Source organism: Canis aureus, chromosome 10 (genome assembly GCF_053574225.1).
Source record: "Canis aureus isolate CA01 chromosome 10, VMU_Caureus_v.1.0, whole genome shotgun sequence".
Taxonomy (NCBI): Eukaryota; Metazoa; Chordata; class Mammalia; order Carnivora; family Canidae; genus Canis; species Canis aureus.
In genome coordinates, this window is record NC_135620.1 from 29,446,307 (window position 1) to 29,474,029 (window position 27,723).

The window sequence follows — 27,723 nt, forward strand, 5'->3', positions numbered from 1 at the left end:
ATTTTTAGTTTTGAAGCATTTCCTTATTCCTCCTCATATGATATGTCAACCAACATAATGGCATATTCCTGTTCTCCAGTTTCAGCACTTTGTGGTTGAGTGCCACCTGTAAGGAAGGAGAGTGTGCATGCAGTATTGGTAAACTAGGCAAGCTCCAAGAACACTGTTGCCTGGCCTCGGTACTAGGATTGAGGGGATGGACTCATTGTAGGGTTGCAAGCTCAGAAATCTACCACAATATTTCTTTTTCCTTGGTTGGTGAAGATGAGGGCTCAAAGGGTCTCACACATTTCCCTTAATATTCCAGCCTTGATGCAGGATAAGTGACTTTAAGGCCATCATGATCCCGTACCAGCTTCGCTTTTCAGCTTCATTCCTCTCAACTACCCTCCATGAATCCTCCTTTTCATCCATTCAACATTTTTCCCTTCTGAATGTAATCTGCTTGTTTACTTCGATGCACTTCTGCCAACTTTTTTTTTTTTTTTTTTTTTAGTTTTTATTTATTTATGATAGTCACACAGAGAGAGAGAGAGAGGCAGAGACATAGGCAGAGGGAGAAGCAGGCTCCATGCACCGGGAGCCCGACGTGGGATTTGATCCCGGGTCTCCAGGATCGCGCCCTGGGCCAAAGGCAGGCTCTAAACCGCTGTGCCACCCAGGGATCCCTGCCAACTATTGCTTCACCTGTGCTACTCTCTTTTCCTTCTTGAACCAATCTCTGCTCACCACTTATTCCTCCTGTCCATACCTCTGCTGTCTTGTTATATGTATACTTAGCTCTAGTATACCACCAGTATGCCACTTGTCACTTTATATTATGCTTCATTATTTGTCTGTCTCTCTGAACTCACTCCTTTCATCTTGCCTTCCCAGCCTAGTTTAGAGTTAACCACTGTGGCTTAAATCACCTGTGGATTCAAAAGCAAGAAAGCCCTGGTGATCAGTAACTTTGAAATTAGCCATTAGTCAAATACTTTAATATGATATATACTGTCATGTTAAAGGAAAATCTAAGTTCTTGTCCAGGAAATATTCTCTATATGTGTATGTGTATAGGAAAACACACAGTTTTAATTAGCTGAATACATATCTTAGCTCACCCAGTTTTGTATTGCGACTGTATTAGAATCTTCTTTACCATTGTGCCAAATCCTAGGACATGTTCAAAGTTGAAATGAAACTGCCATGTTACAGACATGGCTGATGCTTTGGAAACCTGAGGGCTCCCAGAGTAATGATATCCAAATGGGGCAGTTGCTTGCCTAGCACTGCAGTGTGTATTTGTATTTGTTACTTTTCTTCCTAGTTTGAGGTCATTCACATTCACAAATGTCTAACTCCTCATGTGTTTGCTGACTGGGGTTTTCATCAGCAGCACTTTAATCGTGCTGACAGATTCCAAACCTCCTCCTATACTGATATACTGAACATGAATTTTGTCAATCGCCTTGCCTGACCCCTCATGGTTCATTCTTTGTTCTCTGAAGCTCTCATCCTTCATATATGTATGCATTTCTTTTAAATTTACATTTGTAAAATTTCCAGCTTTTCCTACCATCGACTTTTATGATGTTTACTGCTTTTGTACTTCCTGTGCACCTAACTCCCTTGGTGAGTTGATAAGGTTAATGTTTCTCAAGCAAGTGTGCACTAAGGGCAGCCCTGTAAACACATAAGAGGCATCATGAACAAGGTAGTGGCTGATATAGTAATATTCCATATAGTGATCTCTACTGCTGCTGGTGGCACTTGAAGTTGACATACTCATGCTGTCAAGTCAGTTTTGTTGGAGAGTTTTAAAAGTAAGTTGAAAGTTTATAAGAAAACATATAAGATTGTTATCACGTGATCTTCGTTTTGTTTTGTATATTGGTAATTTTTCATTTTCAAACACATTTTTTTTTTTAATTTGGGCAGAAAAAGTATTTTAAAGAGACATGGAGTGTCAAGGTGTGATGGATTAGATTACCAAATAATCCTCCATTTGCAAAAGAACCAGAAATAATTGATAAAACAATCAACCTTGGATGCCTGGGTAGCTCAGTCGCTTAAGCCTTTGGCTCAGATCCTGGTATGGAGCTCCACACTAGGCTCCTTCCTCAGGGGAGAGTCTGCTTCTCCTTCTCCCTTTGCCTCCCCCCAACCCTTGGTTTGTGCTCTCTGGCTCTCTCTGTTAAGTAAGTAAAAATAACTTAAAAGAACAACAACAACAAAAATCAACCTTCCACACTCATGGAGGGGCAAAGCCATATCAAATGTTTGTCCCTGCCTACAGTCCTGATCAGCTGGCTGCAGCTCTCTGTGAGCTCTGAGACCTCCCTGCTTTTTTTTTTTTTTTTTATAAATTTTTATTTGATAGTCACACAGAGAGAGAGAGAGAGAAAGAGAGAGAGAGGCAGAGACACAGGCAGAGGGAGAAGCAGGCTCCATACACCGGGAGCCCGACGTGGGATTCGATCCCAGGTCTCCAGGATTGCGCCCTGGGCCAAAGGCAGGCGCCAAACCGCTGCGCCACCCAGGGATCCCGACCTCCCTGCTTTGATAGCTGTGTTTACACAGTACGGCTATAGCATCATCAGCCACGTGGCGTTGTTTTGAGAGTTAAAACATTGTGTGGAGCACTCAGAGCAGTGTTTGCATGGAGGGAATGTTTGTGCTTATTGTGATATAATCCTGAAGAATAGGTAGAAGGTTGATAGTTGAGCTAATCCAGGGGGGATTCAGAGAGAAACAACCTCACAACCTCACATTGGTAGAGGAGATCTCCTGCTGTGGCTGTTTGGGGTAAATATGCTGGGAAATAGGGAACTTCATAGGATCCCACAGACACACAGAGCTGACCATAACAGGCAAAGGACGAGAGGGCTTGCTACCTGGGTCTGGGCTGGAATGGGGAAAGGGGATAGGTAATAAGAGAAAGTCATCCTAACAGTTCTTAACCATAGGACTGCCGTCACATGTGTGTCTTATGCTAAGTCAGAAATTTAAAGTCAAAGTGGGTCTCAGGCATCTAGCAGAAACAATTACAAAATCTTTTGAACCCACTCTAAAGTGGAATCTGCTTTACTACTGGAAAATAGACCCTGACTAAAGTCCTGGCCTAGATGTCCCTTATCAGTTGTTTGGGGTTTTTGGTTTTCAAAGATTTTACCTATTTATTTGAGAGAGAGATAGAGGGCACGAGTGGGGGGAGAGGGAAAAGAAAAGGGAGAGAGAGAAGCAGACTCCCCCTGAGTGGGGAGCTCAATGCAGGGTTTGATCCAGGACCCCGAGATCAAGACCTGAGCTGAAGTCAAATGCTAAACCCAGTAAACCACCCAGGCACCACCCACCTCACCCTTTCATCCCCGCTTTTTTCAGTTTTCTGACTGATTTTGGCTTCTGTTTCTACTTGGGTGAAATATGAGAATTTGCCAGAAAAGATTGGGATTTCTAACTTAGGGGCTCAGGAATGGATTTTTGGCATTTCAAATACCCTAAAATGACATGTGGTGATATGTTGAGTTCATCCCTAGTGGACCAAATTTTTATTTCTAATTCTTCAACTATAATTTTATGATTTATAATTATATAGAAAGGTTGAAAGATCCAGATACTCATCTGTAGCATGTTTACCCAACTACAAAGGTGACCGCACCTACAAGTTTGAAAATTGACAATATTCAGATTAAAGCCCTGCCATGGCTCTAATTTTCTCTAATCTGAACTGTCTGGAAAACTCTTTATAAATCATCAATTCAGCAAGTGCAGTACAGTAATGAGCTGCTAAGCATCTCTTTGAAATTAAAGACAGCTTAGACCTTGATCCCTATCTCTGTAATGTCTGAGTGCCTTGAGGGTTAGATTAGGAGTATATTTCAGGCAATGTTACAGCAATTTATTTTTTTAGACAATCTGTCTATATTAATATTATAATTGATTTAGTAATGGATTAAATATTTAAATATAGAGATGGAAGAGATAGAAATTGCTGCCTTACTTACAGATTATTCTTGGCGTTTGACAGTTATTTAACCCATTTAACCTATTTCAAAATATTTTAGTTATTTTAAAGAATAAAATGTATACATATAAGCATAATTAAGCATAATTAAGTAATCTCAGAAATGAAAATCTGACAAAATTTGATTACTTTCCCAAGCGGTTTTCTCTGTTTCACATTCCTTTGGTTAAAATGCTCATGTTTATGATGTAGTTGCATGCTGAATCAGTCTGAAGCACATCTTCCCACAACTGGAACTACCCACTGATTTCACTTCATTAGAGATTTTTGTTTTCTTCTGGGATTGCTTGATAGTTCCTGTGATATTTTCTGAAGTTTAGCCTTTGTCATTCAGTCATTGTAAGTGCTACTAGTGTACGAACTGGTTCCTGGGCACTTTGCATTTGTTCCTCTAACAAAAGGACATTTTTTAGAATTTAAAAATGTTTCACTTACCTTTGGTAGGTAGTTGTTTTAGGGGAGAATTATGCCCTTTAGTCTCTGGCATACTGTAATTCCCTCCTTTCTAACAGAATTGGTATAGATCTGCCAGTCATCATTTTATTTCTTTTATTTTAAGGATTAGTGGATATGTTGACCAAATATAATAGTGATGCCTTTTATTGATTCAAACTTTACAAATATTATCTAAGTACTAAGTTAGATAACAATTGGGACACCTGGGTGGCTCAGTGGTTGAGCATCTGCCTTTGGCTCAGGGCATGATCCCAGAGCCATGGGGTAGAGTCCCACATCGGGCTCCCTGCATGGAGCCTGCTTCTCCCTCTGCCTGTCTCTCTCTCTCTCTCTCTCTGTGCCTCTCATGAATAAATAAATAAAATCTTTAGAAATCAATCAATAAGATAACAATTTTATTTTAAATATTGAAAGCACCCATTTGTTTATTTTACCAGATGGTAATGAGTACATGACTATTAATGGTGGCAACCAGAAACCTTGTTCTGGTCTTTCCTTGGCTGTTAATAGCTATGTGGCGCTGGAGAACAAGGTCATGTAATCTCTCTGAGGCTTATCATGTTCTCATTAGTAGTCCTAAATTTTCTTTCAAACCCTAAAGTTTCATTCAAACTTGAATATTATGAATATGTAATAGAGGATACTATGTAGTCTAGTCCCTTGCCCCATGTTAGCCTTTCATTGAAAAGCAAAACATTGAAGTATAGGAACATCCTTCATCAACAGTGTTTCCCCTATGTAAAAATTTCCCTGCCAGTTTTAAAAAACAATTGCCATTTTATGACTGACTGTTGCATGTCATGCTCCAAATGTTATTAATTTTTACATAGTGATCTCTTTCTTCTCTTTGTTCCATCAAATCTTATTTGCTTGAGGTAATATTACACTTTCATAATAAGCACAGTTGTATTTTTGTCTGTTTAAGCAATAAAACAACAACTTCAGCAGATTACTAAGTAGATTGGCTAGGAATGTCTGTTGATAGGTCACAGCCTGTTTTCCTGCATTATGTGGACATAAAACATTAAATGTTGTTGGCACTCAGATTTAATGGATATTTTATCTAGCACTCAGCTGAGTAATAATTGTCAGGCATTCTCAGTTTAGCTTGATTTCTCTGTCAGTAAATTCCATTGGAAGCTCCAATGGTGTTGACTTTTATTGCAGAATGGGAGATAAAAATAAAAAAACACCTTGCTTTTGTTATGCTACTGGCTTCATTAATGTTTGATTGAATTAGAGGGAAAAATGCTAACTTTTAACTTATATGATTGCTTTCTGTACTTTTTAGAATCAGTGGCTGGCATGAAGTCTTATGATGAGGCATCTGAGTGTGCTATAAGCATTGGGATTGTAAAATGATAGTCAAGACTTTGATTCTTTTGAAATCGTGTGTTTTGTTACTCTTAAAGTCTGATAGAAACATCTGAGGATTATCTTTTGGTACTACATAATTGTGGTACGTTCCATTCTTTAGAAAAATATTGTATTAGGTTGAAATGTTTGAAATTGTCAATATTTTATTTTTTATCTACAGAAACTGTAACTTCACACAACTTAATGTATTATTCTACATTTCCTTACACTTGTACACAACCCCCTTTCCCTGGAGACAGAGATGTCTTAACCCTGTAGGCCACTCGATTATCCCATATTTTGTACCATATTTTCTGAATTTTTATTGCCACCTTTTGTTTGATTGTAAAGCTAATTATGACGATCAAGAATAAGTATGCAAAATTTACAGAGTTTACATAGACTAAAATTTAATTTTATGATTACTTGGTGGTCTTCATTTTCTTTCTTTTGCCTCTGATTGTTGAAAACTTAGTCCTGAGCTGGCAGTGTTCTTTCTGCAGGCTGATATTTAGGGACCGTTGTCCTGCTTTTAGGAGGGGAGTTTTCATTGCTGGGGGTTGGGAGTGATAGCTTAAGTGACATGTGAGTGAGTGATCAGGAAGTGGCCCACTCTGTCGTCATTTCAATTCTGTATAGTGTTGTGGGTTTTGTTTTGTTTTTCTTATATCTTTTCTGCTTATGTTTTCATTTTGGGGAAACATTGTCAAGATTGGACCATGTAGTGATTTTGCCATGCTAATAAAAAGGAGAAAAGGTTTGCTATAATAGGTGAACATGTTTGAATATTACTCAAGTATTTCCATAATTGTTAATATCTTTTCTTGAGGAAATATACTTTATAATGACTGTAAGTAAGTTTGCCTAGGGATCTAGAGTAAGAATCTTCTTGGGAGACAACAGTGAGTACAGAGGCCCCCAAGAGGCACTGAATGTGGCATGTTGGAAGAGCAACAAGAAGCATAGCTGATAGGATTACGTGGTGGCTTTAATTGTGGAGGCAGAATAAACATTTGCCACCTTGTCATCTTGTTATTTCTGTGCCTTCTCTCCAAGTAGTCAGGGTGCCTGTTTCCCTAGTAGTTGGCATCATAGCCACTCCACATGAAGTTCTTATTTGTCTCCTAAGCAACTGTTTTGTTTAAAATGCCAAGCAGTTCTGCAGTGCTTGGGTCAAAATGTCTCAGGATCTTGCTGCCTTTATGTAGATGACCAGGGCTTTTAGCTAAGGGGAGCTTTTGTTTTGCATGTAAATTGCAACATGCTAGTGGTTCTTTGCTTTGAGATCTTGTTCAGCCAGTTTTTGACTTTGTATTATAGATGCTTTTAATAAAATAGTTTAGGAAATTGGAGATTTCTCTCATGGGAAATTTTGAACTCTTTGAAGGTAAAGGACTATTTGTTTTTATTGCTAATTTTCAGCATCTGTCCTATTAGCTAGCACACTGTGAGTTTCTTAGGCTCAATTTTTGACCTGTCTTTGTTTTGTTTTGTTTTAAAGATTTTATTTATTTATTACTGAGAGAGACACACACACAGGGAGAGAGAGAGAGAGAGGCAGAGACACAGGCAGAGGGAGAAGCAGGCTTCACGCAGGGAGCTGGACGTGGAACTCGATCCCGGGTCTCCAGGATCAAGCCCTGGGCTGAAGGCGGCGCTAAACTGCTGAGCCACCCAGGCTGGCCCTTTGACTATTCTTTGATATGATGCTCAGAAAATTCTCCTTGTGCTACCATGTTGTCAGCTAGTTTTCCAAAAGTAGGGCAGTTTTCCTTTAGGAGTTTTCTTGTTCCCGTCCTGACCACAATGTGAGAACTGACCATGCCGTACTCTTCCTGTTGTATACATTTCTGGCAATTGTTATATATAATTCTTGAAGATAGATTATTCTGTTGAGAAAACTGAGCTCAGAGACTTTAAATCACTTGTCCAGGGCCACGAGGCTGATAATTGTTAGATAACAGGCTTTAAATCCTGTCTTGTTTCTAAGTTTATACTCTTTCTACTTTATCATGTTAGGAACCCCTGGTAACAGCCCCAGTCCTGAGAAAAGAAGCTGAAGTGAACACATATAAAGATGTATTTCTAAGAACTGGCCATCTGTTGGCAAAATAGACCATTCAAAGTAGTTCCTGTTGCTGTCTCTGTGTTTTGTAAGAATGGTACATAGGTGAAATATAAGCTAACATCCTCTAACAAGTTTAAGTAATATTGATAATTATGGTAAAGTTCTCCATGAAACTCACCTCCTCACAGGTACTATAAGTATCAGGGCATTTTTGTGTAATAGGAATTTTAAAGGAGTGTGCTTTGGAATGTTTCTTTCTTTTTACAGATTTATTTATTTGAGAGAATAGGGGGGGGGGCGGTGGTGAGGAGCAAAAGGAGGGAGAGATTCTTAAGCAGTCTCTGCCCGGAGCACAGAGCCGGATACCAGGCTCAATCCCACGACCCCAAGACCACAACCTGAACTGAAACCAAAAGTCAGATGCTCAACTGACTGCTTCACCCAGGTGCCCCTATTTCTGTTGTTTAAAACAGTGTATTGAACAAGTTGGAATGTATCCTTTGAAATGTTTTGACATCTCTGTTATTGTAATGTTAAGCATAAAGAATAAAACTATGTCAATCCATTTAGTTTAAGAAGTGCTTTAGAACTGGGGTACCTGGGTGGTTCATTTGGATAAGCATCTGACTGTTCGTTTCAGCTCAGGTCATAATCTCAGGGTCTTGAGATCAAGCCCCATATGAAGCTCTGCACTCAACAGGGAATCTACTTGAGTTTCTCTCCATCTTGCTCTGCCCTTCCCCCTGTTCTCTCTCTCTCTCTCTCTCAAATAAATAAATATTTTTTTTAAATGCTTTAGAACTAAAACAGAATTCTCTGTTATCCATGATCACATTAGCATTTTAGGGGATTTCATTTTTCCTTGGTATATAATTTAATTTTTCCTCTATGTCAATACTTCCCAGTAAAACCATACCTAAAAGTCCTATAAATTTTTTTTGTATTTTTTTTAAGATTTTATGTATTTATTTGAGAGAGAAAATGTGTGAGTGAGAACACACAAGCAGGGGGAGCAGCAGAGGGAGAGGGAGAAGCAGATTGCCTGCTGAGCAGGGAGCCTGACATGAGGCTTGATCCCAGGACCCCAGGACTATGACCCGAATCAAAGGCAGACACTTAGCAGACTGAGCCACCCAGGTGCTCCTCTTTTGTACCTTTGAACACAGCTTTACAAACCTTTGAAACTCAGTGATTCATAAAATCATTGAAATTCAGTTTGTGTACAGATTATTAAGTAGTCTGTATAGGAACAATAAGCTACCCAAGTTTGAATTTATTTGTTTGAGCAGTTCATTTATGCCCTCGCTCTTCTCCCCTCATCCTCCTCCCCCACAATTTCTTCCAGGATATTTGAAAAAATATATAATGCCTCCCAGACTGAGATTTAGCTCAAGTACCTGAAAGTTAACAGATGCTATTGTGCTCTTCATAGCAGAGAATAATGCTCGAGCAGCCAAAACACATCACTGGAACATAACCCCAGCCACAAAATGCTTGTGGTGATTGGTAAAGGGAAAATCATACTATAGTAGAGTAGATGGCTTTTCCCATCTGCTGGATTCCATTAGTAAGTCCTGGCAACAGCCCTTCATTCAATAATGGCCCAAATGTTTTTCTGTTGAGAAATCTACTCGCACTTACTAAGCGAAATTTGTCAAAAAGACTTTACAGAGGAGTGAATAAATCTGACATAAGTCTGCTTTTAAACTGTTTTCCCCAATTCATAGGAGCTACCTAATATTATTCTGACTGCAGGTTTTTTTTTTTTAACTTTAAAGATTGCATATTTTTATAATTACAAAAACTTAGAGATTCCCTTTCCTTTATTCCACATTTTTAAATATATTTTTATAGAATTGACATTCCCTCTCTATATAATTTTGCACCTGTTTTAAATTTATTAATGCAGTATTCATATTCACTTACTATTATATATGTATTCATATTTATTATATTTCAGTAATGCTCTTTAAAAGCATCTTTTCTAGGGGCACTTGGGTGGCTCAGTTGGTTAAGAGTCCAAGTCTTGATCTCAGCTCAGGTCTTGATCTCAGGGCTGTAAGTTCAAGCCCCGCACTAGAAACTGAATTTCATGGAGCCTACTTAAAAACCAAACCAAAACAAAAACCCATAAAACATCTTTTCTAATGCTGGCATAATAATGGCCATGCCATAATTTATTTATATATTTCTAAATGAGCACTTTTAGGGGGATACTTTTGTAAAGGACATTAATCTTTTTATCATGAATAATATTTAGTGATGTTTTTGAATGACTAGGAGAATAAGGGCATTTTTCCCCCTGAAAATATAGATCTTTATATTCTATATATATATATATATATTCTATATATATATATATAGAAATGTTTATATAATAAGAGGTAATTGAATGCCTGTGTAGATTAGTTCTTCCTCTTCCAATCTGCCTTGTCATGTTAAAAGTTTAATATTTAGGGCATATATTTTAGGTAATTTTCTGGATGAAAATTTTGCAGATGATGTTTGCAAAGACTCTGCTGCAGACCCCATAGATTAATGCTGGAGACCCAGAAGGGAAGGAATCATTGTCTGTTGAAACACTAGGTCTTTTTTTTTTTTTTTTTGAAACACTAGGTCTTACATAGTAATGGGTAGCAGCATTATGGCTGGTATCTCATGTAACCTATTGTTTGTTCTCTTTAGGTAAGAGTCTATTTTCTTGGTTTGTGTTTATTTCCCTTTTTCATTTGTTTTGTTTCATAACTTCACATATAAGTGAAATCATATGGTATTTTCTTTCTCTGACTTATTTACCATTATATTCTCTAGGTCTATCTGTGTCATTGCAAATGACAAGATTTCATTCTTTTTTATGACTGAGTAATATTTCATTATATATACCACAACGTCTTTTTTTTTTTTTTTAATTTATTTATTTATGATAGTAACAGAGGGAGAGAGAGAGGCAGAGAGAAGCAGGCCCCATGCACCGAGAGCCCGACGTGGGACTCGATCCCGGGTCTCCAGGATCGCGCCCTGGGCCAAAGGCAGGCGCCAAACCGCTGCGCCACCCAGGGATCCCCTACCACAACGTCTTTATCCATTCATCTATCCTTGGACACTTGGCCTTCTTCCATATTTGGCTATTGTAAATAATGCTGCAATAAACATAGGGGTGCATATATCTTTTGAATTAGTGTTTTGTATTCTTTGGGTAAATACCTAGTAGTGGAATTATTGAATCATGTGATAATTCTGTTTATAATTTTTTGAAAAATCTACTATACTGTTTTCCACAGTGATTGCACCAGTTTGCATCCCACCAACCGTGCACAAGGGTTCCTTTTTCCACATCCTCACCAACACTTGCTTCTTGTGTTTGCTTTTAGCCATTCCGACAGATATGAGGTGATAGCTCGTACTTTTTATTAGCATTTCCCCGATGATGAGTGATGTTGAGAATCTTTTCATGTGTTTGTTGGCCATCTTGGATATCTTCCTTAGAGAAATGTCTGCTCATGTCTTCTGCCTAGTTTTTAATTGGATTATTTGTGTTTTGGGTGTTGAGTTTATAAATTCTTTATATATTTTGGATACTAACTCATTATCAGATGTGTCATTTGTAGATAATTCTTCCATTCAATAAATTGTTTTTGAGTTTTGTTGATTGTTTCTTTTGCTGTGTAGAAGCTTTTTGTTTTGATGTAGTTCCAATAGTTTATTTTTGCTTTTGTTTCCCTTGCCTCAGCACACCTATCTAGAAAAATGTTGCTATGGCCAATGTCAGAGAAATTACTACCTGTGCTCTCTTCTAGGATTTTTATGATTTTTTATAATTTTTAGGAACTTTGTCCATTTTGCATTAATGGCTTTTATGGAGGCTTGGTTGTTCACATGGTTGAATAAATCATCATTATTTGGCAATTTAACTCAATCCCCAGCCCCTCTCCCTTCCACTGAGGCCAGAGGTGGGGCTGAAGTGCCAACCCTCTAATCATGCCTTGGGCTCTCTGGTAACCTGCACCTATCCTGAAGCTGTCTAAGGGGCCCCCAGCTACCAGTCTGATTAGCATACAAAGGATACTTTTCTAGGAGTCTTCGAAGTTCTAGTGTCAAGAGCTAAGAACTGAGACCGAATATTTCACACTATGGTGCTCTTCTCACCCATATCACTCAGGAAATTCCTAGGGTTTTAGAAGCTCTCTGCCAGGAACTGGATCAAAGATTAAATATGTTTCTTTTTTTTTTTTTTATCACAATATCACACAAAGTATGATTTGAATAGCAAACATGGAGGAATATTTTGGAGGTGCATTTAAGATACATTGATGAAGGATGGGGTGAGTTGTAAGCAGACTGTCTATGAGGGGCTGCTTATTTTGATTTTATCTAAGTGGCAGAAGTGTGGTTGCTTCTTAGTGCTGTCACATATATAAATCCAATACTGTTGGTTTACCTCTTAATTCTTTCTAAGCACTATTCTTGGGTTCTGTGTGCATATCTATTTGTACTAGTTTTCTCCAAGAGCTTTTATGTTTGCTAGAAATATTCAGACTTAGAGGCAATGTTTGATTTTTTTATGTATAAGTAAAAAAAAAATTTTATTTTTAAATTTTTAAAAAGATTTTAAGTAATCACTATACACAACCTGGAGATCAAACTGATGACCCCAAGATCAACACTCATACTCTCTACTGACTAAGCCAGCCAGGAGCTGCTAATTTTTAATTTTGTAAGTTTTTATTTTAATTCCAGTTAGTTAACATACCATCTTATATTAGTTTCATGTGTACAGTATAGCGATTCAGTATTTCCATACATCACCAGATGCTTATCACAAAAGTACATTCTTTAATCCCTATCACTTATTTCACCCATCTTTTCTGGGAACCATAATTTTTTTTCTCTATAGTTAATATGCCTGTTTTTTAGTTTGCCTATCTCTCTTTTTTCCCCTTTGTTCCTTTGTTTCTTAAATTCCACATGAATGAAATCATATGGTATTTGTCTTTCTCTGATTTATTTTGCTTAGCATAATACACTTCATCCACATTGTTGCAAATGGCAAGATTTCATTCTTTTTAATGGCTGAGTAATATTCCATTGTAGATATATACCACAACTTCTTTATTCATCAGTTGATGGGCATTTGGGTTCTTTCCATAATATGGCTGTTATTGATAATATTGCTATAAGCATTGGGATACATGACATGTGTCCCTTCAAATCAGTATTTTTATATCATTTGGGTAAATACCTAATAGTGTGATTGCTGGATCATAGAGTAGTTCTATTTTTAACCTTTTGGGGAACCCCCATATTGTTTCCCAGAGTGGCTGGACCAATTTGCATTCTCCACAGTAGTACATGAGAGTTCCTTTTTCTCCACATCCTTGCTGTTTCTTGTGTTTTTTATTTTAGTCATTCTGACAAGTGTGAGATACCTCAATGTAGTTTTGATTTGCATTTCCTTGATGGTAAGTGGTGATGAACATCCTTTCGTGTGCCTGTTGGCCATCTGGATGTCTTCTTTAGAGAAATATATGTCATGTCTTCTGCCCATTTTTTAATTTGGATTATTTGTGTTTTAGGTGTTGAGTTTCATATGTTCTTTATATATTTTGGGTACTAATCCTTTATCACATATGTCATTTGCAAATATCTTTTCCCATTTTGTAGATTGCCTTTTAGTTTTGTTGATCATTTTCTTTGCTGTGCAAAAGCTTTTTATTTTGACATAGTACCAAGAATGTGTTTTTGCTTCTGTTTCCTTTTCCTTAAGGACCTATCTAGGAACAGGTTGCTATGGCTAATGTCAGAGAAATTACTGCCTGTGTGCTAGTCTAGGATTTTTATGGTTTCAGGTCTCACATTAAGGAATTTAATCCATTTCAAATTTATGTTTGTGTATGGTGTAAGAAAGTGGTCTGGTTTCATTTTTTTTACATGTTGCTGTCCAGTTTTCCCAGCACCATTTGTTGAAGAGACTGCCTTTTCCCATTGGATATTCCTTCCTGCTTTATCAAACATTAAGTAACTGTATAATCATGGCTTTATTTCTGGGTTTTCTATTCTGTTCTATTAGTCTCTGTGTTTTTGTGCAAGTACCATACTGTTTGGATTACTACAGCTTTGTAATATAACTTGAAGTCCGGAATTGTGATGCCTCCAACTTTTCTTCTTTTCTTTTCCTTTCTTTTTTTAAAAAATATTTTATATATTTATTCATGAGAGACACACACACAGAGAAAGAGAGAGAGAGAGAGAGAGAGAGAGGCAGAAACACAGGCAGAGGGAGAAGCAGGCTCCATGCAGGCAGCCTGATGTGGGACTCGATCCCAGGTCTCCAGGATTAGGCCCTGGGCGGAAGGCGGACTAAACCGCTGAGCCACCTGGGCTGCCTTGTTTGTCTTTTTCAAGATTGCTTTGACCATTTGGGGTCTTTGGTGGTTTCTTTTTTCTTTTTTTTTTTTTTTTTAAAGATTTATTTATTTATGATAGACATAGAGAGAGAGAGAGAGAGGCAGAGACACAGGCAGAGGGAGAAGCAGGCTCCACACCAGGAGCCCGACGCGGGACTCGATCGTGGGACTCCAGGATCGCGCCCTGGGCCAAAGGCAGGCGCCAAACCGCTAAGCCACCCAGGGATCCCCTCTTTGGTGGTTTCATACACATTTTGGATTTGTTTATTCTTTTCTGTGAAAAATGCTGTTGATATTTTGATAGGGATTGCATTAAGGGTGTAGATTGGTTTGGGTAGTATAGACAATTTAACAATATTTGTTCTTCCAATCCATAAGCATGAAATGTCTTTCCATTTCTTTATGTCATCTTCAATTTCTTACCTCAATATTTTCTAGTTTTCAGAGTATATAGGTCTATCACCTCTTTTAGTTAGGTTTATTCCTACGTATCTAATTATTTTTGGTGTAATTGTAAATGGCATTGTTTTCTTAATTCCTCTTTCTGTTGCTTCATTATTAGTGTATAGAAATGCAACAGATTTCTGTACATTTATTTTTGTATCCTCTGATTCTGTAGAATTTATTTATAAGTTCTAAATGTTTTTTGGTGAAGTCTTTTGGGCTTTCTATATAGAGTATCATATTATCTACCAGTAGTGAAAGTTTGACTTCTTCCTTGCTGATTTGGGTGACTTTTATTTCTTTTTGTTGTCCAATTGCTGTGGCTAGGACTTCCAATACTATGTTGAATAAACGTGGTGAGAGTGGATATCCTTGTCTTGTTCCTGACCTTAGGGAAAAGGCTCTCCATTTTCCCCCATTGAGAACGATGTTAGTTGTGGGTTTTTCATAGACGGCTTTTATTATGTTGAGGTATATTTCCTCTAAACCTACTTTGTTGAAAGTTTGTATCATGAATGGATGTTGTGCTTTGGCAAATGCTTTTCCTGTGTCTGTTGAAATGATCATATGGTTCTTATTCTTTCTTTTACTGATGTGATGTATCACGTTGAAAGATTTATGCATATTGAACCATCCTGGCAACCCAGAAATAAATCCCACTTGATTGTGGTGAATGATTTTTAAATGTATTGTTAGATCTTGTTTGCTAGTGTTTTGTTGGAAATTTTTGCATCCATGTTCATCAGAGATACTGGCCTATAGTTCTCTTTTTTTCTGGTGTCTTTATCTGGTTTGGGTATTAAGGTAATGCTGGCTTCTTAGAATTAATTTGGAAGTTTTCCTCCCTCTTCTATTTTTGGGATTCTTTGAAAAGAATAGGTATTAACTTTGAGAAGAATAAATATTAAATGTTTGGCAGAATTTGGCTGTGAAGCCATCTGGTCTTGGAGTTTTGTTGGGAGTTTTTTGACTACTGATTTAACTTCTTTGCTGGTTATTGATCTATTCAAATTTTCTTTTCTTCCCATTTCAGTTTTGGTAGTTTATATGTTTTTAGGAATTTATCCATTTCTTCTTGGTTTCAAATTTGTTGGCATATAGTTGCTCATAATATGTTCTTACAATTGTTTATATTTTTGTGGTGTTGTTACTTTTCTTTCATTTGTGTGTTTTTTTTTAATTTGGGTCTTTTCTCTTTTTTTCTTAATAAGTCTGGCTAGAGATTTATCAATTTTAATTTTTTTTAAGTCAGCTTCTGGTTTCATTTATCTGTTCTATTGTATTTTTAGTTTTATATCATTTATTTCTACTGTAATCTATTATTTCCTTCCTTCTGCTGGTTTTAGGTTTTGTTTGTTGTTCTTTTTCTAGGTTCTTTTAGGTATAAAGTTGGGTTGTTTATTTGACATTCTTATTACTTCTTGAGGTAGGCCTGTATTGTTATAAAAATCCTTAGACCTGTTTTTGCTGTGTTCCTTATGTTTTGGACTGTTTAATTTGTTTCCACGTACTGTTTTATTTCTCCTTTTATTACCTCATTGAATTAACCCCTATTTATTTGTCATCTTTTCAGATTTTTTTTTTACTGTGGTTGATTTCTATTTTCATAGTGTTGTGATCAGAAAAGACATGTGGTATGACTTCAGTCTTTTTGACTTTCTTGAGATTTGTTTTGTAGCCTAAAATGAGATCTAGTCTGGAGAACGTTCCATGTGCACTTGAAAAGAAGATATATTCTTCTGTTTTAGGATGGAATGTTCTGAATATGTCTGTTAAGTCCATTTGGTCCAGTCTGTCATTCAAAGCCACTGCTTCATTGTTGATTTTCTGTTTAGATGATCTGTCCATTGATGTAAGTGCAGTGTTAATGTCCCCTATTATTATTGTATTATTATTAATTAGTTCCTTTGTGTTTGTTATGAACTGTTTTTATGTATTTGGGTGCTCCCCCATGTTGGGTGCATAAATTTTTACAATTGTTTTATCTTCTTGTTGGATTGTCTCCTTTATTATGGTATAATGTCCTTCTTTGTCCCTTGTTACAGTCTTTATTTTAAAGTCTATTTTGTCTAGTATAAGTTATTGCAACTCTTGCCAGAAAGAATCTTTTTAATACTATTAAAAACTGTTTCAGTGTATTGTGTGCATGATCTAGGAGCTTGGTATTTTGCCTTTGGACAAGTTCTTTTATCATGTAATTCAACTTACTGTTTTTGTGGCAACTAAAAAATTTCAGAGCAGCTCTTTTTTAATGTCTTAAAAATTTTATTTAAATTCAATTAATTAACTTATAATTAATTAACATATAATGTATTATTGGTTTCAGAGGTAGAAGTCAGTGATTCACCAGTCTTATATAATACCCAGTATTCATTACATCACATTTCAGAACAACTCTTGAAGGCAGTAACATTTTCAACAAGTTACTTCACTATATTTATCTAAGGTAGTATGTGTTTTCCCTGTTCCCCCATGGTAGTAGAGGTTGTTAGGGAGCTGGCCATCCAGGCCACCTAAGCCATTGCTTACATTTACTCAGGACAAAGCTCCTAAGAACATTGTGTCTAGAGCTGTGTTATAAACTGCTTCTGTGAATTCTGTACAATAGCTTATGTAAATTTAAGAAGCTACTGTATGTTTAGGCTCATGGCTTTTCTTAGCAGTATTTCGCTCACTACAGAGTAATGGGAACGTTTTTGTGAGTTTAGATTGCCTTCATGAAGTAAGAGACTCACTAAGAAGAAAAATGAAGTGCTGGTGGCATAGAATTTGTTTTCTACTATAGCTAACAAATCTTTCAGACCTTAATGGAGGAACTGAGAGAAAAGGATGCCTTCTTCCAGTATTGACATGTTTTCTTTTTGTTTAAGCATCATATATCGATTAAGGAAAACAGTTTATGGAATTCTGACCTGGCTGTGAGAACAGAGCCTGCACCAGTTTTATTAGGGCTGTATTTGTTCAACAGTAACTCTATGATACTAATATTTTTGATGAATATCTATATCACTATGTATATATTAATGATTATCAACCTTTTTGCTCTCAGGACATCCCCCCCCCCCCCCGTGTCCTTAAGTGTTTTGAGGACCCCAAAGAGGTTTTGTTTAATCTTGTCATGTCCTTTCTCTTCCTATTCTTTTTCCCTTCCCTTCCCATGGGTCTGGTTTTAAAGTATGTGAGGAATGTCCAGCCGCACACAGATATGTGTTTGGAAGGGGTACAATATTTTTATAACCTTTCAGATAATTATGGATCTTCTTCTTTGACACTAAACCAAAATTTGGCATATGTTAGTTCTTAAAAAAGTAGTTGCAATGTGGAATCTGAAATCACATCAATGAACTCTTTGTACTTTATTGATAAAAATTCATTGGTCTGTCTTGCACTCTGAGTGAGTCTTTTACACATGCATGATTTTGGAACATCATGTGTTGGTAAACAGATCTGAGTTATATAGGTCTCTTTATATAATCTTTAAATATTATGTTTTATATCATCACTATTAGTACTATCAGAACCAGCTTTAAGTATTGGGAAGCTGTCAGGATTACAATAGTGGATACATGTTTTCCAGAATTTTAATTTTGACTCATAAACTTGAATTTAAAAAAAAAAAAAAAAACAAAACAAAACAAAACAAAAAAAAACTTGAATTTACCACTATCAGCAAACACTCTGAATAGTTTTTTTTTTTTTTTAAATGACAGGCTTTCTTTTTTCACTTATGAAAATTCCTTCTAAGACCCTAATTTACCATAGTTTGTTAATTATTCTTTCAAGGAAAAATGGTGTTTCATGAAAGAGACAACTTATTCAACTTACAGTTCAACTAGTTGCACATATGCTTTTCCCCAAGACAAATATTGAACTTTATTGTGCAGCAGTACTTTATGCATATATCCCATATTTATCACAAATTTAACAAAATTATTGCCAGGGTGACATAGGCAAAAAACATCTTCATGTTATTTTGAAAGTAGTTTTGACTCTACAGACTTTGTGAAATGTGCTGTATGTGTCTGGAAGTCCACAGACCTTTGAGAATGGCTGTCACACTATTGGCCCTTCTTTTGTTCTTGTTAGGAATACAGTAACTGCTAGTAATGTTTTCACAGATTTCCTAAGCTTTATGCACTTATACCAAGGGATTTTTCATTTGTCTCACCCTCTCCTGAATCTATAGCAATCTATGGCATTCAGGATGAGACTCAGAGCTATGCACAATCTTCTGGTGGTTGCTATGCTGGTATAAAAAAGCTATGATTTTAGTAATAAAAACATTATTATTCATTAAATGCCTACAGTGTTCATGTCTTTTTTTGTTTGATAATATCTACCCTTGCCTTTTTCTTTTACAAGGATGTTGTAAGAACTAATTTGATATTTATTAATTTAGAGGGAGGGGAGAAAAGGGGTGAGGAGAGGCAGAGAGAATCTTAAGCAGGCTGGAAAAATTCTATCCCGGGACCCCGGGATCAGGACCTGAGCCAAAGGACCTTAGCCGGTTCAGACTCTGAACCACTAAGCTACCCAGGCATCCCTGTTTTTGGTTTTCAAAGCTAAATTAAAATATGAATAATATCATATATTTAAGATTCAATGTACCCTATTTTCCTCCTGATAAAGTATTGTAGCACTTAATTGATAAACAGATCAAATGAAAATAAAATGATTAGATGGATTTTACATAACAGTATATACAGTTATGTCACTTGGGACTTTACAAAGAATTCCAGCACTTTCGAATATAAAAAGTTTTACAGTATTTCATTTTAATATTAAAAAGAAAAAAAAAAACCTCTGAAGTAGGTGAAAAAGGAATTCTTACTATGTGAAAATCTATTTTACCCAAAGCCATATAGGCCTTCTGAATCAAAGGGTTTGAATTTTGAATTTAAAGCTAGGTCTCTGGACTAACAGTTCCCTGTACTTCGTGCTGCACGATTTTGCTGCCATGCTGCTTTTAACTAATGATATTACATCATTACAGTGCTCACTATGTATTCTGGCCCAGAGATTATCCAAACAAGATAATACTTGTTGGAGCAGAGTGCAACCTCATCTTTGGGGAAGGACATCTGTTAGAGAAGGATTCTCTCCCAGGTCTGTTGAGAAAGTCTGAGAAAAGCTCCAGTTGAATCAGGCTATCCTAGGTCCAGTGCCACGGCTTGCATTACCCTCCTGCTCTCTGGCTTCCTTGTTAGGAATTGTCCTTCTCCTCTACTTCTTTTTTGTTGTTAAGCTTTTGAGAATTAAATAGTTTTCCTCTGTCCCTGAAAATATTTTGAGAACTCCTCAGGTTAACTTATGACCAACCAAAGGGGTAAGAGCATCATCTATCTTGTGTGTTTCAATCTTTTATAATAAAGCAAGTGATATGATAAATCTACTGTGGAAGAGGGAATAGCTATTCAAACTCCAAGGATTTCTTTTTGTTTAGATCCCATTTTTAGCGTGTATGTGGTAGATATTAGCCTGTGAGTTAAGGACTTAATGGTATTTCAAATTCCTGGTCAACTCTTCTCCTCTCATCTTTCATTTGTCAAATCTAAGTCTTCATAGGAAGTCTTCTGTTCTGTATTGGAGGGAGACTGAGGTGGAAACAGTGTATGTTTAGTGTCAGATTACTTCACTGCAAACAGAGGCTAAGGTATCTTACCTTTTGTTTTCAGATACTGCTTGGCTAAGTACTAAGCATTTTCCATTGTTAATAATAATGATAATAATGATAATAACACCACCACCACCAACATGGAAGCAGGAACATTCCCTTTCACTTCAGTTGGCATTTGATGTCTTTTGAGTTCTTTTCAGCTTCATTTAGCTCTTCTTATTTTTCCATCTAAGCAAATCTATTTTGACTTTTTAAAAATGGTTAAGTCAACAAGGCAAGGGCTGGCACACCCTGGTTCATAGAAGCCCCTGTGCTTGGCACTTGAGGACATTGCTCCCCAGTATTTATTTATAAGACTATGACAGCTAGTGATGAGGAGTTTTAGAATGTGTCACAGCTGAAGATGTTAAGTCCTAGATGTAGCTGTGATTGCTGCCACCTGCTGTGATATACTGTCCTTTGGTATAGGCATTAGGAATTTTTTCTCATAACCTGTTATGTCTTTCTGTATTTTTCTGGCTTTCTATAAAATTTTGTAAAGTGCTATTTTTGTGGAGTAATCTCTGCCTCATTCATGTTAACAGATATACATATTTAAGAGATTTGAGCCTCTGGGGGTGTTATATTGAGCAAATAAGATTTGAATAGGAATTCTTTTCCATATTCATATAATGGCGCTGTATTGCTTGGCATGTGATAGGTGCTCTGTAAATGTTATTGTCATGAATTCTCAAACCCAAAAGTTAATTAAATGAAGTTCGATTAATAAATATTTATTAAGCCATATATACAGTGTTAGGTGAGGAAACTGAAAATACTGGTAAGGCAGTTACTGGGCCAATGAATTTCTCTGGTAGCTGGAAGGTAATTTCACAGATACAAGCTATTTTCCCATGGGAGGTGTTTATGGTAGCAGTACAAATACAGAAGTAATGAAGTTGAAGGAGGGAGCAGTTTAGTTATTCCTGGCATGGATAGGGAGGCCATCAATAGGAGGCTCATTGTCTGGCCATCACATCTGACCTTGCCCTTGAAGATGAAGAGGATGATAAGGACATTTTTTTTGTTGTTGTTCTGCTTCTCTCAGAATGTATTTGAAAGCTAAAATAAGTTTCCTGTCTGACATTAATATCAATGATACTTTGGAATGTTTGCTTCTTTTATAACCAGGTTGTTTTGGTTTTTCCCTCGGTCCCATGCTCACTGTGTTTTCATGCCTTGTTTTTCAAGAATTGCCTGAGGTTCCATCGATTGAGGAGGAAGTGGAAGAAACAGAGTCTTGGGCGAAGCCTTTGGTCCACCTTTGGCAGACGAAGTCCCCAAACTTTGTGGCTGAACAGGAGTATAATGCAACCATGGCCAAAATGGAGCCACACTGTGCCATCTGTGCTCTCCTTATGCCATACTACAAGGTAATAAGGGTGGAGGGGTTACTGTCACTGCTACACTTTCTGTATGGCTGTAAAAACACAGATGAATCATTGTAAGGTGTGTGTACACATGAAAAGGGAGATATCAATACTTATATAGCTACATGGCCATTGTAGAATAAGGAATAAAAGTTCTGGGTGCTACTTGAAAGACATTTCTCTGATATCATTTTAAAATAAATGGTTTATTTGTCAGTCTTGGTTCATGTCAGTCAAGGGGCAGTTCCAACCTTTTTCATCAAGAAACACAGAACTTAAAGCTTAATAATAGTAGAAGTTTTACAAAGAGAGAACTTAGACTTAGTCTCTGTTTTGTGTTTGAAAATATCACTCTGAATACTATGTCAGCTCTGGGCCAATGTTTAAAATGTCTGTCTTTATCTTACCACGTGGAACATGCATGAGGTATAGCAGGACTCAGTACAAACTGAATTGTTTAGTTCACCCTCATCAGCCAGCTATGCATAGTATTATTTTCAGTGTTATCCTTATGTAATACTGATGGCATTTTAGCTCACTGAGGGGGTCATTCTCTAACATTAACCCAGACAGTGATTTTTAGGAATCTAGTAAGGGTGGAACTTCGTGACCTATTTTAAGATAAAATATATTATAAAGTGTATTGATGTGAGCATTGTGTTCTGAGTTATATTCTCAATAATGAGACCAGAAGTATTTTATTTAAGATCGCTCTCTTTTAGAGCCCATGTAAAGTAAATGCTTTTTTGTTCAGACATTTCAGGGCATGAAATTATGTGATTTGCGACATTATCAGATCTTTGTAAACAGAGGAAATAAACTTAACACACTGTCTTTGATGTGACCCTTGTGAGTGACAAACTATTTTCTGTTTCATCATTGAAAGTCTGTGTTTCCTTGGAAAAGCTTAACTTTTTTATTGACTCTTATTTCTATATCATAATCTGCCTGTGTATTTCCCAAAAATTAAAAGAATTCTCACTAAAAGTATAAGATACAGGGGAATTTATTAATATAAGATCTCTGGAGATAAGATAGTTTATTAATTAGAGTTTCAATTAAGCACTGAGTGTTTTTCATATATTTTGGTGAGATGACAATTTTGTTTTGCATTATATATTCTAATTTAGTGACAATTGCCATTTTCCAGATCTTTCTGTCTTGATGTTTTAAAACTTTGTGGTGAGGTAAAACCTTCAAAAATTCTCTAAAAACTGTTACACAGATTAAAACTGAGGTATTTGAAAACACTCCTTCAAGTGTAACCAGGTGTAAAATTATTCAGTAAATGAAACCAGGTTGGCTAACCTGGTGTAAATAAAGAAACAAAAATTCCTCAGAAAAATTGATGCTTTCCCTGAATGTTTATGTAAGAGTATAGTTTTAGCAAGTTATCACTTTTTCATACAAGCAGATGTACAGAATGTCCTCCTGTTTCTACAGCTTAGCTTCTGGATGAGAGCCTGAAGAGGAACATTGATAAAAAGCTAATAGTTATATCAAGGAAAACAACAGGAAGAACAGAAGCTGGAAGTTAGTGCATGGAACAGCTGTTAGTGGATTTGAGTGACCAGAACAAATGATGAACTTTTTTTGCATATTTTTCACTCATGTGGGAATATTATGTTTTTCAGCCAGATAGCAGCAATGAAGAAAATGATTCTAGATGGGAGACAAAATTAGATGAAGTGGTTACTCCGGGAGGAAAGACTAAGCCCCTCATTCCAGAGATGTGTTTTATTTATAGTGAAGAAAATATAGAATATTCTCCGCCTAATGCCTTTCTGGAAGAGGATGGAACAAGTCTTCTGATTTCCTGTGCAAAGTGCTGCGTACGGGTTCATGCAAGTAAATGAATCTCTCATACATCAATCACTGGCTTTTCAGTGCTTCACATAATCTTTGTTTCTCACCCTTTTGTCCCCTGCCACATTGAACTATTGGCACTATTACATTGAACTATTGGCATTCTTAGTGGTTAGATCATTCTTTTTCACATTTCTTCTGATGAAAGTATGAGTAAGTATAATAATCTCTTTTTCTACAGTTTTGTGCAGGATCACTGGAGAGCAGTTTTGTGTGTTTGTTTTTTGTCCAGATGTTGGGTCGCTATGGGGCTCCTTTCACACACTTGAATTTTACTTAAGATATAGTTTGTAAAAACTTAATTTTAATCTCTGGTGTTGATTCATGATTATTTTTCTTTGTATTTTTAAAGAGAAGTGAATATTTGATGATTTGGGGAATTATTGTTAAATTTAATTATAGAGTTTAATTTTTATTCTTTGTAAGGGTAAGGAGATATCTCTTGCCTTCCATGGGAGAACAATCATTACAGTTGTTTTCCCCCAGGACTGAGATGATTAAGCTCCATACCTGTCACAATTTTATATTTTCACATCATGGGATAAGTGGCAAATACATTTTTTTTTTATTGGCCTGCCATGTAAATCCTCTAAAATGTGAAAAAGGATCTGTCATATACTCTAAGTCTATGTTAAAGCATTTTAATATTCCAGATCTTACCAAATCATATGTCATGTTAACATACTTATGTATGGTCTGTCTCTGTCAGTGTAGCATGAATGGTTATAATAATAGGTATTATCTTCTGTATACCCCAGAGAAACACCAGTCTTACCTTAGGGCTGAAATAGCCTCGCTATCATTTATTATTGATTAGATACTGTCAGCTTCCCCAAGAGATTTGAACATAATGTGTTTGAAATATAGCAACCTTTTTGTTGTACTTATATCAATCTGTAACACAGACATATATGCATTCAATCTACATTATTATAAGTATATAACAGCCAATGCCTCATTTCACAAAAACTAGGATTTAATTTTGATTCCCAAATGTACAAGCTATACAATTTAGCTATAGTATTTCATAAACATGTGCTTGAACTAAACATTTTATTTATTTTTCAAAGATTTTATTTATTTATTCATGAGAGACACACAAGAGAGGCAGAGACATAGGCAGAGGGAGAAGCAGGCTCCCTCAGGGGAGCCTGATGCAGGACTTGTTCCCAGGACCCCGAAATCATGACCTGAGCCAAAGGCAGACACTCAACCACTGAGCCACCCAGGTGCCCCGAACTAAACATTTTATAGTTTTGGTTAACTGTGATAGGCTTTTCTTTGGAAATTACATTTATGTTATTTTCTCTTTCATTTAAATGTTATAGAAATTTGATATTAAAAATTACTTCTTTAAAATTTCAAAGCCGTTTGAAAGGCAGTCACAGTTACACATTTGTTGGTACTGTATAATTGCTGCTTGTATTTGCATCATCAGGTATCTCCTTACCCATTTATTTGAGTCAAGCATATATTGAATTGACAAATAGAACTGAAGATACCCCTTCATCACTAACCATGAATTGTGCATCCTCTATCCCAATCACTGAGATTAAAGCTTATGAAATGTAATTTTAAATTATATTAACTTGCAAAATATATCAATTTATTGTATTATTTTAAATCTTCCCCAAATTTTCCTTTATGAATTGCAACTTATTTTGAAATATGTTTTGTATGAGTAAAGGACTAGACCCAACAAATTAGAAATTTAATGTTGCCCATTCAAGAATTATCTGAGAACTATCGTAAGCATTAGTAATGATTAAGACCTATGCTCTCATGTTTCCTGGGACTGAAATCCTATTAGCTATGAGGCATGAGAACCAAAAGTATCTTTGAGACAGCCTTGCTTATATTTTGTTCTAAGCAGTGAAAATCAAAGATGGTATTATGGTAGGCAGTTCTAATTTTATTTATTCAGTGCTAAGATGTATAATATTACCAAAATGCAAAAGACCTAATTCGTGGATCCATACTATTACTTTATAGGTTGCTATGGTATCCCTTCTCATGAGATCTGTGATGGATGGCTATGTGCCCGTTGCAAAAGAAATGCATGGACAGCAGTAAGTGGCCTATTTTACTATCTTTTAACACCTCTTCTCACTCTCTCCACTGTGGACACATTTAAATCTAGCAATAAGATAAGGCTGTACCCATGCTTTTATGTGCACTTCTATTCTTACCTATATTTCTAGTCTTTTCAGATCATCCTCTTTGATGGCTCTGCTCATCATAGAAATATTAAATAAATTTCTAGGTATCACTCCTCTACTCAGGAGCCTACAGAGACTGCCAGTTTATCAGATCAAGTCTAAAATATTCCTTCATCTTTCCTGCCCAGGTTTATTTTGCAATTCTTGAAAATAAAATATTCTAGGTAATAGTGAAGGTCAGGATCTTTGCTGGCCCCTGATGAAACCGTGCTCACACATAACTTTCCCACTGATTCATTCATATATTCATTCTTCAATAAACTTTTGGGTCTTCTTTGTGCCAGGTGATACGTGAACTTGGAACAGAATCTTTCAACAACAAATGATACCTGACTTAGGGCACACAGGTTCTTCCTCATCTAAATTGTTTTTCCTGACAAACTCTGTTGAAACTTTAGCTTACATCCAAGCACTGAGTTCTATTCCACTAATCTACCATGTTACCTATTTTTCCATTTAGTTTTGTGCTACCTTGATATTTCTTAAAAATTCTGTTTCAAGAAACATCAGAACTTTTTTGAAAGTTAGGACCTGTTCTCAGCATTGTATCCCTCACTCTTGATCTTAGAGGAGATAATTTCATTTGTAATAGTAGCATTTGCTTTATTTCTCAATGATCTCTAATGACAATGAATTAAATTTCTTTGCAGCCAGAGTTAAAAACCTGAAGGACAATATAAGGAAAATGCCTTGCATGATAAAAATTTATGTCATGATGTGTATATTTAGCTCTCCGTGTTGAAAGAGACATGTGGTGACTATAAATTAAAGATGTCTGAGAATGTATTTCTGAATGATTTTATTGCTGGCATTCACTTTAGATAGTGAAGGAAAAATGGGAGAGAGTATGGACATTCTTTATAGCCCAAATAATCTGATCTGTTTGGTGTTAGAGATAATGTCCCCAATTTAAGAAATCTTTCATTAGTGGGCCCAGAAAACATTTTCATATTTCCTTTGATGTGATTATTATATTAATAAAAATTTTGTAAATACAGAGTATCTTGAAATCAGCCAGGAAGTCCTGCTGTAATAAGTATATTAAGTTCTTATTTACCATGCAGGTCTTATATTTATTATGTGAGTCCAATTAAAGCTATGTAGAATTAGTCTGGCCAGTGATGTCCTCTCATTCACCCTGAAGTGTGTCATTAGAGGTTTGAGGTTTAGAGATTAGAGAGATTCTAATCCAGTTCACCAAGGCATGAAGAATTCTCTGTTCCATCCACAGTTACTGCTTGACTCCTGTGCTCACATTCTGAGCCATCCTGTTATTCAAGGTACTATTGTCCTTTGCATGGCAGAGCCAGGGCCAGGCCTAGGCTATCCACCCTGATTCTAAGACTGCTTGTGATGGTTTATGCTGCTTTCCTTTAGCATGTTTTAAGAAGGAAATACTAGATTAATAACTCTTTAGAATTTAGAGCTGCTATTAATCTTAACCCCTCACACTCTTAGAAAATACAATATGTCTATTGTATTTTATTATTGATACCATGTAAATCTCTTTCAATTTGCAATAGAAATGGAAAATCTTGAATACAGTTTTACAATAATTTTTTTAGACCCATGTAATATCTTATTTCTAAGTAGAAGTATCTGAATTCACAGTGCACCAATTGGGTTTTTAGTTTATCCATTTAAGTGGACTTTTGTCTATGAAGCTTGATTCCTGTTTTTTTCTCCTGAGAAATCTGTGAATTTCAATTTAAGCATTGCAGAGAACTAACTGATAATATCAATATTTTGGCTTTAATTCCCTTATTTAGTGCGGCTCTGAAGTGTTACAATGTTAATTTTTAGTAGACAAGTATGATTCTTTGGATTTTGTGGCCTGAATGATTGCATTTTTTTTGAAGGATTTTATTTATTAATTTA

General features: G+C 36.2%; 1 protein-coding gene across 9 annotated transcripts in view; it reads left to right on the top strand.

Moving 5' to 3' along the window:
• KDM4C (lysine demethylase 4C) overlaps positions 1–27,723 on the top strand; it is a 413,529-nt gene that overhangs the window by 241,259 nt on the left and 144,547 nt on the right. For 8 of the 9 annotated variants that reach the window (XR_013387736.1, XM_077911907.1, XM_077911905.1 and 5 more), the window contains 3 exons: positions 21,582–21,763; positions 23,395–23,608; positions 25,619–25,695. Coding sequence is in view for 8 of the 9 variants with exons in the window: in XM_077911907.1 (XP_077768033.1) it covers positions 21,582–21,763; positions 23,395–23,608; positions 25,619–25,695 (473 nt within the window). In the remaining variant the exon portion in view is untranslated. Of the gene's footprint in view, positions 1–21,581; positions 21,764–23,203; positions 23,356–23,394; positions 23,609–25,618; positions 25,696–27,723 lie in introns of those variants that run through there. The other variant, XM_077911913.1, reaches the window with a different exon arrangement.